We start from the raw sequence: 12,236 nt of genomic DNA on the forward strand, positions 1-12,236 counted from the left end.
GATAGACACTAACATTTACTGCTTTATGTTTTATGGACCTCTGTTCAGCGATAAGCAGAATCCAAACATTTAAATCATTTGGCTATCAAAGTCTGCCTCAATTGAGCAAATTGGCATTCCCTGATTTATGTGGATCTTCTTACAACAACAGAATTATATTCATGTCAAGCCTAAGGTACCAATATTATTTATAGTGTATTTCTTGTCCTAAACGCATTTTGACAATGAGATAAAGAGTCACTAGACTGTTTTTGTGTCAAATTATTTTAATTCATATGGGCTATTACATTCCAAATTCGAAATGAAATCTGATACTGGCCTTTTAGCCAAGGGTTCCTTAAATTCCAATCCATTTCTCTCACAAGTTAAAGAAAATGGGCACTTGATTGTAATAAGGGATAAGATTCTCTATGTAGTTGTACATACTTCAAAACATATTTTCCTTTGAAGATTGGCAGGTAAGAGTGCTAGTTATAGTAAGATTTTTTTTCTAATTGTTAATTTCTTTCAGAGAAACTCATATTAGTTTATATAAAATGGATATTTACTGGATACACAAACAGGTCGTAGGAAAAGGGCAAAATGTTGGATCTTTGGAAATGGGATATTTTCAAGACCTTAATTACTTAATACAATTAACATTAAAGATGTCTTACTAGCATTATGATGATTAGGTTCAGGAATTATCTAAGTTAATCAGCCATTAGAAAATTATTTTTCCCAAGATAAATTTGACTTCACATAAAGTTTTAGATGCTGGATAATTTTCAAGATACTAAAATAATTTTAAGATTCACATGTATTTTTAAATTAAATGCACTCTGTTAGCTTCTTGTTGGCCCACTGCTGGTTAAATGAATTTTGTATTGTTTTTTTCTACAAATGTGCATGTATTAAAATGTCCAGTTTGTGAAGGTTGTTGGAATTCTTCAGCACATTTTTTATATACTTAGATATGGAATAAGAGGTACTCTTCATTTCTGTAATATCTCTTTAATTCACTGCTGCAATATTCCCTTTTTCACTCCAGTTATCTTCTCTAGCATGCTTGGACATCTGGCAAGCCAACTTGAATTACTGGCAGGATCTGTGATCAGCCAACATTTCCAGGGTGAACTTTTAGGCATCTGAAGGAATTTGGCTGCTAAGTCACAGTTTATGACCAGCCTCATTTGGGGGTCATCTCTAGTCATCCTGATTTATATCTTGCCACTGTACACAGATGGCTCCTGAGGAGAAAGTGAGGCTGGTGACTTTGCTCAGCCCTCCCTCACTTAAATCCAATTCACTTGCAAGTCATGGCATCACCTTCTTGAGGTCATGGTCCTCTTTGAAAACAAAGGACAAACAACAATGCAAGTGGCTAGGGCTAGCCTAGGAGCATTCTCAGATCTGTCAGAACACAATTATACCCAGTTTTGAAGATTTCATTTCTACTTACCAGGGAAAGAATCAAACCCTGAGGATGAGAGATACTAAGAGGAATATTCAGTTGAGCCCTCATCCAGGGACAAGTAATGTCTTGTGGGAGCAGACAGGAAATGGCTAAAGAAAGATAAGCTGGAGGTAACTGATTTACCCTGGTTAGCTAACCTTTTTACTTGTGTTATCAAAGGAAAATGGGGATACCATGAGTGTTTAATAGATTTTAAATTCTGATCTATATAAATGCCTCTTAGATAATTCCCATCTATCTTCTCATATCCTAGTGTCACTTTTTTCCCATGTCCAAATTAAGCTTTGTCAACCATACTTTGACCTCACCTGCTCAACTTAGTTAAATTTCTTGTGTACGATAGCAACCCTGACTGCCTTTCCAATGGTTCCAACTATGTGTGGTACAATATGCCATTTATTATATCTCAGCTATTATAACTGTCTGGTCTGACCAAGTTCTAATCCACTCCAGTTTATGAGAACCTAGATCAACCTTGGAATAGATTCCTTACTTGACCTCCAACATATGTAGAGGAAAGAGGGGTATGAATCTCTAAATAAAGATAACATGTAAAGTGTTTCCATTGAATTAAGCTAAGGGATGCAAGGCTAATTTTAAGGAGCCATTTTTAAGGTACATATCGTATTCTGAATGGTGGGTTCAACATACAGTCTTTGTGTTCCTCAAAGGCATGTGTATAGTATAGGCTGGATGTATTCTAGATAAGTCTTACCATGGGTCTGTGCTTTAAGCAGTAATTTAATTTGCTTATTACTAAGCTCCTTTATTTAATTTGAGGTGATTTTTAAGGTCCCTCTGAGCAAAATTTGTGGTATTGTCTTTCAAAAGTGAGTTGTTTTAGTTAATCTCAAATCTACTTTATGCTTACTCTTGTATATACCACATTTAGTATTTTCTCTGTGCAAATCCATGGGATCATTTCAAGTGTGGAGAATAGAAGTGTAAGGATCCAATGTGTGTTCCTAGTTTGTTGCTTACAAAGAAAACATTAAGAACATATATTTTGTATTTGGGACACAGAATTAAAATGAAGAAAAACTACTCATTACAAATTAGTTCTTATTAGTAAAAACTCAGTGTCAACTAAATTTTGGGGGGAAATACTATTGATCTACAAAACCGAAGACCTGGATTATAGTCTGCTCTGAAACATACTATCTATATGAAAATAGACAAGTCACTTAAATTCTTTGACCATCAATTACTTTATCTACAAAATAGGTATGATAATTTTTCCTACCTCACAGGACTGTCTAGAAAAATCTTTTGAGTTTCAGAATCACAGAATCTTAGAGTTGGAAGAGATCTTAGAAGTCATTTAGTCCAATGAATACTTGACCAAGAATCCCTTCTTAATATCCTGAACAAGCGGTCATCCAATCTTCACTCCAAGATCACTAGAGATGGGTTCCCTACTTAATTTCCTGAAGCAATCCTTCCCCTCAGATAGCTCTAATTGTTAGAAAAATTTCCCTTATTTTAAGCTCAAGTACGTTTTCCTGTAACTTCTACCCATTGCTCCCAGTTCTGCACTTTAAGTATATTCATAGTAAATCAATACTTTCTTTCATATGGTTGTTGTCCTTTATTCTGGAAGATGACCAAAATGACATCACCATGATAAAGTGAAGTTTCCATGTATATGACCATGGCTGATCAGACCAATATGATCTCAGAATGTTCTACCACAGATTGGGCACAGATAGTCCCTGTGAACATTTGGGATAGTTACTCCAAATTTGTACATCCTATGTTTCCTTTGTGCTATTTCAATTCTGCTTTGCTCATAGAGTACATCACCTTTTCTGATGTGGGCATGCCATGCTAAACAGTTCTGTGCCAGTATCTCCCATGTCCCACAATCAATTCCAAAGTTCTTGAGAGAGACCTTTAGAATGTCTTTGTATCCCCTCTTATGACCACCATGTGACCACCTGCCCCATGTGAGTTCTCCATAAAATAGTCTTTTTTGGCAAACGTACATTTTGTATTCAAACAACATGGCCAGCCCATTGGAGTTGAGCTCTCTGAAGCATAGTTTGAATGCTTGACAGTTTAGTTCAAGCAAGGACCTCAGTGTCTGGTATCTTATCCTGACAGGTGATCTTCAGAATCTTCCTAAGACAGTTCAAATGGAAGTGATTCAGTTTCCTGGACTGTCCATGTTTCATAGACATTCAACAATGAGGTCAGCACAACAGCTCTATACATCTTTAGTTTGGTAGTTAGTCTAATACCTCTTCTCTCCCAAACTTTTATTCAGAGCCTCCCAAACACTAAGCTAGCTCTGGTAATGTGTGCATCAACCTTACTGTCAATGTGTACATACCTGGAAAGTACACTACCAAGGTAAATGAACTTATCCAGAGCATTAAAAACTTCTCCATTTGTTGTAACCAATGGTTCCACTTATGGATGGTGTGGTGGTGGCTGATGGAGCACCTGTGTTTTTTTGGTGTTAATTATTAGGCCAAAATTAGCACAGACAGCAGAGAATTGATCCACACTTCCACTAATTTCTTTCATATAACCACCTTTCAAATATTGGAAGACAGCAATCCTTCCCCTCCCTCCAAGATCTTTCTCCTCCAGGCTAAACATTCCCAGGCCTTCAATTACCCTATTATGCAGAGTGATTTCAAAATCAAAGTACTAAAGTGATCCCATTATCACTCCTTCAAAGATTCTCTAATATATCAATATTTTTCCAAAAACATGATACTTAAGAGAATAGTCCACATGTGGTTTAACTGGACCAATGATTGTAGAACCATCACCTCCCTAGTCTTGGACAGTTCTCTTTTAATGCATCCCAAAATCACATTAACTTCTTTGGCTGCCACATCTAGTTATTGAATTGTATTGAGCTTGCTATCCATCTAAAACTCCCAAGTCTTTTTCCCAAAAAGCAATTCCTATCCAAATTTTCCCAATCAGTTTGTAAGTCAAGCGAAAGATTTTTATATCTGTTCTTATTGAATATTTGTTTTAGAAATGTGATTTAAGTGTAAAAGTGGTAATATGAATTACTTGTTTAAACTTTTCTCGTAGAATTCTTTGATATTATTCATCTCCCTTTTCTTTTTCTCCTGAATTGACCAGGGTCTTTCTATATTTTCTACCACTGTTTGTTTCCCTGCACATTATCTCATCCCATCATCTTGGCTGTTCCCCATGGAAAGGTGCCACTTACCTCTGTAGGTAAAATTTTTAACCTCCCTATTACTCTTTCAATACACATAGCTGTCTCCTAAGAAACATCACTCAATTTCTTCCAGGCTAGGTTGTCCTTAACCTTGTATTCTAAGTTTTCCTTTCACTAGTGCCACAAAGAACTAGATAAAATAACCCTGAAACAATATTAATAATAGTCGCCTTACCCCCAGGTGTCTCTTACCTCCTTAAAGAGCTTTAATAATAAAAAGTGGGGTCTAAAACACTACAAAGTTTTTCTTTTTTGTGTTTCTTTTTTTTTAAAAAAATAGTATTTTGTTTTTTCCAATTACTTGTAAAAAACAATTTTCAAAACTTATTTTAAAAATTAAGTTCTAAATATACATATGCAGTCATGGAAAACATTTCCATACTAGTCATGCTGTAAAAAACATAGACCAAATTTTTAAAAAGAGAAAAAGAAAGAAAGTAAAAAAAATATACTTCAAGCTGTATTCAGACTCCATCAGTTCTTTCTCTGGGGATAGATAGCATTTTTCATCATATGTCCCTCTGAGTGTTATTGGATTACTGTATGGCTGAGAATAGTTTAGTCATTCTCAGTTGATCATCTTACAATACTGCTGCTATTGTGTACAGATTTTTCCTGGTTCTATTCATTTCACTTTTGGTTTTCCTGAGAACATCTAGCTCATCACTTCTTATGGCACAATAGAATTCCATTACAATCATATGCCACAACTTTTTCATCCATTCCCCAATTTATGGTTATCCCCTCAATTTCCAATTCTTTGCCACCAGAAAAAAAGCTGCTATAAATATTCTTGTAAATATAGGTCCTTTTCTTTAAAAAAAAAAAACAAAACAAAAAACCTCTTTGGGATATAGATCTAGTAGTGGCATTGCCAGGTCAAAGGGTATTCATGGCTTTATAGAGCTTTGGGCATAGTTCCCAATTGCCCTACATAATGGTTTAATCAGTTCACAATTCCACCAACAGGGCATTAGTGTCTGAATTTTCCCACATTCTCTGCAACATTTATCATTTTCCTTTTCTATCCTATTAGTCAATTTAATAGATGTGAGGTAATACCTCAAATTGTTTTAACTTGCATTTCTCTAGTACATTCTCTAGTGATTTAGAACATTTTCTCATTATGGCTATAGACAGCTTTGATTACTTCACCTCTTTTTTGATCATTTATCAGTTGGAGAATGGCCTTTATTCTCATGAATTTGACTCATTTCCCTATATATATGAGATGAGGTTTTATTAAAGAAACTTACTTCAAAATTTTTTTTCACAGTTATGATTGCTAACTATATTTTCTTCCATCCTATTTCCCATACCCTGTTTATTTTATTCTTTATCTCCTTTCATCCTGTCCCTTTTCAAAAAGTGTTTTGCTTCTACCTATTCTCTTCCCCAAACTGCCTTCCCTTCTATGGGTATACCCCCTTCTCTTATCCTCTTCTCCTATTTTCCAGTAAGGTAAGATAGATTTCTCCACCCAATTGAGTATGTTATTCCCTCTTTGAGCCAATTCTGATGAAAGTAAGGTTCAAATGTTCCCCACCACCTTCCCTATCTTTTCCTTCATTGTAAAAACTCTTTCATGTCTCTCTTATGTCAGATAATTTACTTTTCCCTCTTTCTTTCTCCCAGTGCATTCTTCTTTCTTACCCCTTAATTTTACTTTTTCAAATATCATACCTTCATATTCAATTCACACCTGTGCCCTCTATATGCACTCCTTCTAACTGTCCTAATAATGAGAAAGCTCTTATAAATTACCAGTATCATCTTCCCTTGTAGGAATGTAAATAGTTAACCTTGTGAAACCTCTTATTATTTCTCTTTCCTGTTTATGTTTTTATGCTTCTCTTGAGTCTTATATTTTAAAGTCAAATTTTCCATTCATCTCTGATATTTTCATCAAGAATGTTTAAAAGTCCTTAATTTTCTTGAATATCCATTTTCTCTCAAAGGATTGAACTTAGTTTTTCTAGGTATGTGATTCTTGGTTGTAATACTAGCTCCTTTGTCCTCTGGAACATCACATTTCAAGCCCTCTGAGCCTTTAATGTAGAAACTGCTAAATCTTGTGTTATCCCTTGTCCCCATGATACTTGATTTTTTTTTTCTGGCTGCTTGCAATGTTTTCTCATTCACTTGGGAGCTCTCAAATTTGGTTATAATATTTCTGGGGGTTTTCATTTTGGGATATCTTTTAGGAGGTGATCAGTAGATTCTTTCAATTTCTATTTTGTCCTCTGGTTCTAAAATATCAGAACAGTTGCCAATGATAATTTCTTGAGAGACAATATCTGGGCTCTTTTGTTGATTCTGGTTTTTAAGTAGTCCAATAATTTTTAAATTCTCTCTCCTGGATCTGCCTTCCAAGTCAGTTGTTTTTCCAGTGAGGTATTTCACATGGTCTGAGATTTGTGTTCATTCTTTTGATTTTCTTTTATTGTTTCTTGATGTTGCATACAGTCATGAACTTCCACTTGCTCTATTCTAATTTTTAAGGAGCTATTTTCTTCAGTGAGCTTTTGTAACTCCTTTTCCATTTGGCCAATACTAAGCAAGGAGTTCTTTTCTTCAGTGAATTTTTGTGCCACTTTTTCCATTTGGCATTTTCTATTTTTAAGGTGTTATTTTCTTCAGTATTGTGTGTGTGCGTGACTCCTTTACCAAACTATTGATCCTTTCTTGTCATGACTGTCTTGCATCCCTCTCATTTTTCTTCCCAATTTTCCCTCTACCTTTCTTACTTGATTTTCAAAATCCTTTTTGAGCTTTTTCATGACCTGGGGCCAATTCATATTTTTCTTTGAGGCTTTGAATGTAGGAGCTTCAATTTTGTTGTCTTTTTCTAAGTATGTGTTTTGGCCTTCTTTGTTACTATAGTAACTTTCAATAGTAAGAGTTTTGTTTTAGGTTCTTTTTTTCTGTTGTTTCCTCATTTCCCCAGCCTATTCCTTGTCTTTTAACTCTTTGTTAAAGTTAACTCCCACCCAGGACTGAGATCTGGATCCATGCATGAGGAAATCAACACAGTCCTACCCTTGATGACAGCAAAGAGACCCCTGCAATCTCCTTCTGATTAGCTGTTTTACCACTTAACATCTGTGGGCTGAGAGCTTTGAAAGCAGCTTGCTTCTCATACAAAGTCTGGTCTGGGTTTGCCAGGGCCTGGTCTGTGCTGACTTACCCTGAACACACTGGACTACATTCCACTCTCCACCTCCCCCATTCCACCCTTGTGTGACAAACCTTCCCTACCAAGCTTCTCAATTGTCTTGGCCTGGAAAATTGTTTCACTCCATCTATTTGTGGATTCTTCCATTCCAGAATTTGTTTTAAGGAATTATTTAAAGGTGCTTAAAGGATTTGGGGGAGAGTTCAGGTGAGTTCCTTCCTTTTCTCTGCCCTCTTAGCTCTGCTCCTCTACCACAAAACTTTTCAATCCTTGATGAAGGTGTTATTGGATCAGTTACTTCTGAACACCTATTATGGATACCCACAGACATCAAGCTACAACTATCTGCCCCAGGATGAAGGTAGGAGAACTGAATCAGTACTCAGCAAGTATTCCTTGGGTCAAACATACTGGGAACCAAAGAAATCCAGACTCAGAACTAAAGCTGCTGCTATGTTATAGTTCACTAAATTATTTTGCTCCTGACAGGGAGGATCTTCATACAACTGTCTTTCATCACAGATTTGTTCATGTTTCACCTTACATGATTGTGTGTTAAGCTACTGGTTAGCTTTGTTGCTAAATTTGTTGCTAAAAAGCCTGTCACATGAATATGGCTTTAAGCAAACAAAATTCAATAAAAAGGAGAGCTTTCCAAATTTCCTACCAGTGAGAGAGCACTAAATTTATAGGTTAACATTGCTATTATTTCTGTAAATATCCAGGGAAGACAGACAGGATATGTGACAGTATGGTTTTGCATATATTAGAAGAAAACTGAGATGATTAAACATTTAAGAGAAGTGTGCTGTCACAACTAGGAGGCTCAGGATGGGGGATGTGTATGAGAGAGCCCTTAATTCAGTCAAAAAGTAGTTCATTAAGTACGTGTTATGTGTAAGGCACCGTATTTGATACTTGGAGATCTCAAGATTATAGGTATTCTAGTACCTGACATTTTTAAGAGAATGGGGTGGGTTGGCATATGCAGAAGGGGGAATATGCTATCTGCATAATACATAGTATGAAACAGAGTAAAATGTAATAGAGGTAAGGGTACAAACCAGACCCATAAATCTAGGAAAATCAGAGACAAGAGAATTTCTCTCAATGTGGGGATCAGGGTAGGAATAATATATGGAGTAGCACCAGTGCTGGCATTTAAAAATTACAGCTAAAAAAAAAGGCACAATAAAAAGTGGAGAGCTTTTTTTCTATAAAAAAATCAACCCAATCTTAAAGTTTGGGGGAATAAAGGAGTTACCCCTCAATCTCTATGTGTTTTTTTTTTTAAGATATAGGAACTTTTCAAAGGAAAGTTATAAATTTCTGAATTTCAAGCCCCTGGTTACCCCAAGAGTTGACAATTGATGCCTAAAGTCAAAGTTCTAGTTTTTTTTCCTAACCTAAATAAGAACACAGTGCCACCGTTCCAATCTAACAATATAATGAATTTTAATTTTTTTATAATAGGCATTTCTACACTTTATCCTTTCTACCACTGATTCTCTCATAAATAAAGAAAAGAATAGTTTTATCTCTTAACACCAAGAAACATCAAAATAATGGATTCCGCATCATATTCTGCCATTTATTCTAAGCATCTACCATATACCTAAACAACAGCAATACCTACATCTATGTTTATTGACTTCAGCTTGCTGATTTCTCTGAGCATCATTTCTTTCACTGAAGCATATTGTATGCATTCTAAGGTATCCCAAGACCACTTTCAGCAAGCATGGTAGAACTTATCTCTTCTCTACAGTTCCCTGCTCATTTTCCTTTTTGCAAAAATGGGCAGACTTTGCAAAGCTAAGGATCGCCACTTCAGAGTTCTGTGGGTCTTCTAGGGTATGTAAATATGAAATGTGACGAAAGAATCAATCACACCTCACGACAGTATTCAAAGGTGATGTGGGAGAAGGACTGGAAATCTTGCTACACCATCAAGAAGGGGCTATATTTGAAATAAGAAAGTTTCTGAAAAAGAGATAAAGAACTTGCCTCCAAGAGCTGATGGTGTCAGTTCAGGCCGGGAAACTTGTCCAACGGGTGGTGGAGGAGGTATTGCTGGACTTTGTCCTAGACATAAAATGACAGGAATTAACTTGTGGAGAAAAGAAATTAAAACATTTTAGTATCTACTAATAAAATAGTTAGATTTTCTCCAACATGCATAATTCATTAATTCAAGTATAAGTTAATATTTTTATATAATATGAAAACTCTTATTAGGTCAGATCTTTAAGTAGATGCATTTGCTGATTGAGTTATCTTCCAAACTGTTCCTGAACATATTATTGTTGCAGATGTACACAATGTTGAATATATCTACTCTACTTTATTAATATAAAATCTGTATGCTATCAGATAAAACCATCTATTTTCAAACATTCAATTGAAATTATGCAGACTGAAGTCATAGGAACTGAGAGGAATTCTGCATATTGAAATGCTCAATTTTTCCTCAATAGACTAAAAAAACCTCAAAAGATGATATTGTGATAAAGTAAGGTTAACATTCCTTCATGGAACAGGAACATTTTCTTGTGTCATAAGTAAGCGCTCTGTAGTTAAGTAAATAATGAGCCAACTAGGAAATAAATTCATTATGTAGTCCTGTTTCTATTGAACATTGAAATGCTGCCCTAAGTCTCTGGGCTTATTATGAACTGTGTAAAAAACCCACCATCATTTGTGAATGTTTCTTATCCCAAACGATTTTCTTAATTAACCAATACCAACTGGGCCATGAAACGTAAACATTAACCAATGCAGGATGCCCTATGAAATGCGCACATTTTCAATCATTAGTTTTCACTCCATAAACTCTGACTGCATATTTCTTCCGGAATCTGATGTAGGCCTATGCCCCTTTGAACATCTCTGTGACAACCAGATATTAGTAAAATGTCAACCTTTCTGATTGCTTACTTGTGATTCTCCTATTTTAGAATTCTTTACAATTAACCGAATTCTATGGCTTTGTTGTTTAGGAAAGAGAACATTCTAATTTGCATGTTCACTCTTCTAGAGCTATGAAAAGAAACCTCCTGCATGCCTAAGGACTTCTGAATAGAGCTAGTGCTACATTTATAACAGGTTTTCTTCCAGTCATTACATTCCCATAGGTTGTTCCTCAGGACTATTCAAATATGCTTAAACAAAAAATATTGCTCCTGGATTCTAGCAAGCACACTCCAAGGAAAATGTTAGATAAAATTTTTATGTTTTTTTCAAAAGTTTTTGTCTTTGGAATAAAAGCTGATTTGAAATGAACTGATACATAAAAGTGCACATATAAAATGAGTTTTGTTTTAAGACAGTGAAATTTATCATGCTTTTGGGCTAGAACAACCAGAAACTTGATATAAAAGTTAAATGTCAACCCTCAGAGTAAAAAGACACTTGAAGATTGGTAATCCAATAGAGCATTCTTCAAAACAAAACAAAAAATTCCTTAAAAGAAAAATTGGGAAGGGCAGAACAGAGAAATGTAATTTTTCCCCTAAGTCTCAGTGATGTGATTGCAGTTTTAGGGGGGAAAACTCCTTAACTTTTTATTTAATTTTTTCTATAATATCTCCAAAAGACAATGAACTAATTCTCTGGGAAGACACAAAAATGATTGGCAAAATAAGCTAAGGTGATGGAGATTGTCTACACTTGATTCCCTTGGAACCTTTGATAAACTGTTTTGATAGGAGCCCATCCAAATCGTCATTACTACCCAAAATCCTCATGATCTTGCCATCTGCCCTTCTCCCTAATTACTATGAAGCCTTTTCACCTTCCTTGAAATGATCATAAATAGGAACCTCCTTTATGTTCTGGCTCCCCAGATCATAAAGTAGATTCCTTGCAAGCAAGAACTATCTCAATTTTTCTATTTGTATTTCCAGCCATAATCACAGAAATTAGCACATACCAAATATTTAATAAATGCTTTTCATTACTTTCTTTGCAACTCCTGCTATATCCTGTGCCTATGAGACATCACAGGGCCCTCTAAAGACCATCACACAAGAAAGGAATTTTCCAGCCAGAGTGAATATGGTAAAAAAAAATTTTGTTTTCACAGAAAGGACAAAATTATTAGTATTAATAGAATTTTAGGAGGATTCTTTAAAATGATGAATACTGCACATAGATAAAGTATTCCTTTCAAGGATGTTTAAATATTTTGAATGTATTCATCTCAACATAAGAATTATTTATCAGTTATTTATATATCCATTTCAACACAAAGTTTCTTAAAACTACTAGGTAACTCTTTAACTGAAGGTAATAAAATGAAGTCTTTTATATGCCCCATAACTCAGATTTCTTTACTAATTTGATACATTTCCCTAAATAGATTCATATCAAAATAATAGATGGAATTCCTTCAGTGA

At 35.1% G+C, this 12,236-nt stretch overlaps 1 protein-coding gene and 1 long non-coding RNA gene across 19 annotated transcripts in view; one reads left to right on the forward strand and one right to left on the reverse strand.

Moving 5' to 3' along the window:
• The window catches only part of TRDN (triadin), a 561,781-nt gene that overhangs the window by 338,164 nt on the left and 211,381 nt on the right, over positions 1-12,236 (reverse strand). For all 15 annotated transcript variants that reach the window (XM_072643208.1, XM_072643207.1, XM_072643206.1 and 12 more), the window contains one exon: positions 9,847-9,924. In XM_072643208.1, the coding sequence (XP_072499309.1) occupies positions 9,847-9,924 (78 nt within the window). The remainder of the gene's footprint in view (positions 1-9,846; positions 9,925-12,236) is intronic.
• Positions 1-12,236, forward strand: part of LOC140526742 (uncharacterized) — a 66,994-nt gene that overhangs the window by 12,357 nt on the left and 42,401 nt on the right. The window lies entirely within an intron of this gene.

The sequence above is a fragment of the Notamacropus eugenii genome, chromosome 2 (assembly GCF_028372415.1).
Source record: "Notamacropus eugenii isolate mMacEug1 chromosome 2, mMacEug1.pri_v2, whole genome shotgun sequence".
NCBI classification, from domain to species: domain Eukaryota; kingdom Metazoa; phylum Chordata; class Mammalia; order Diprotodontia; family Macropodidae; genus Notamacropus; species Notamacropus eugenii.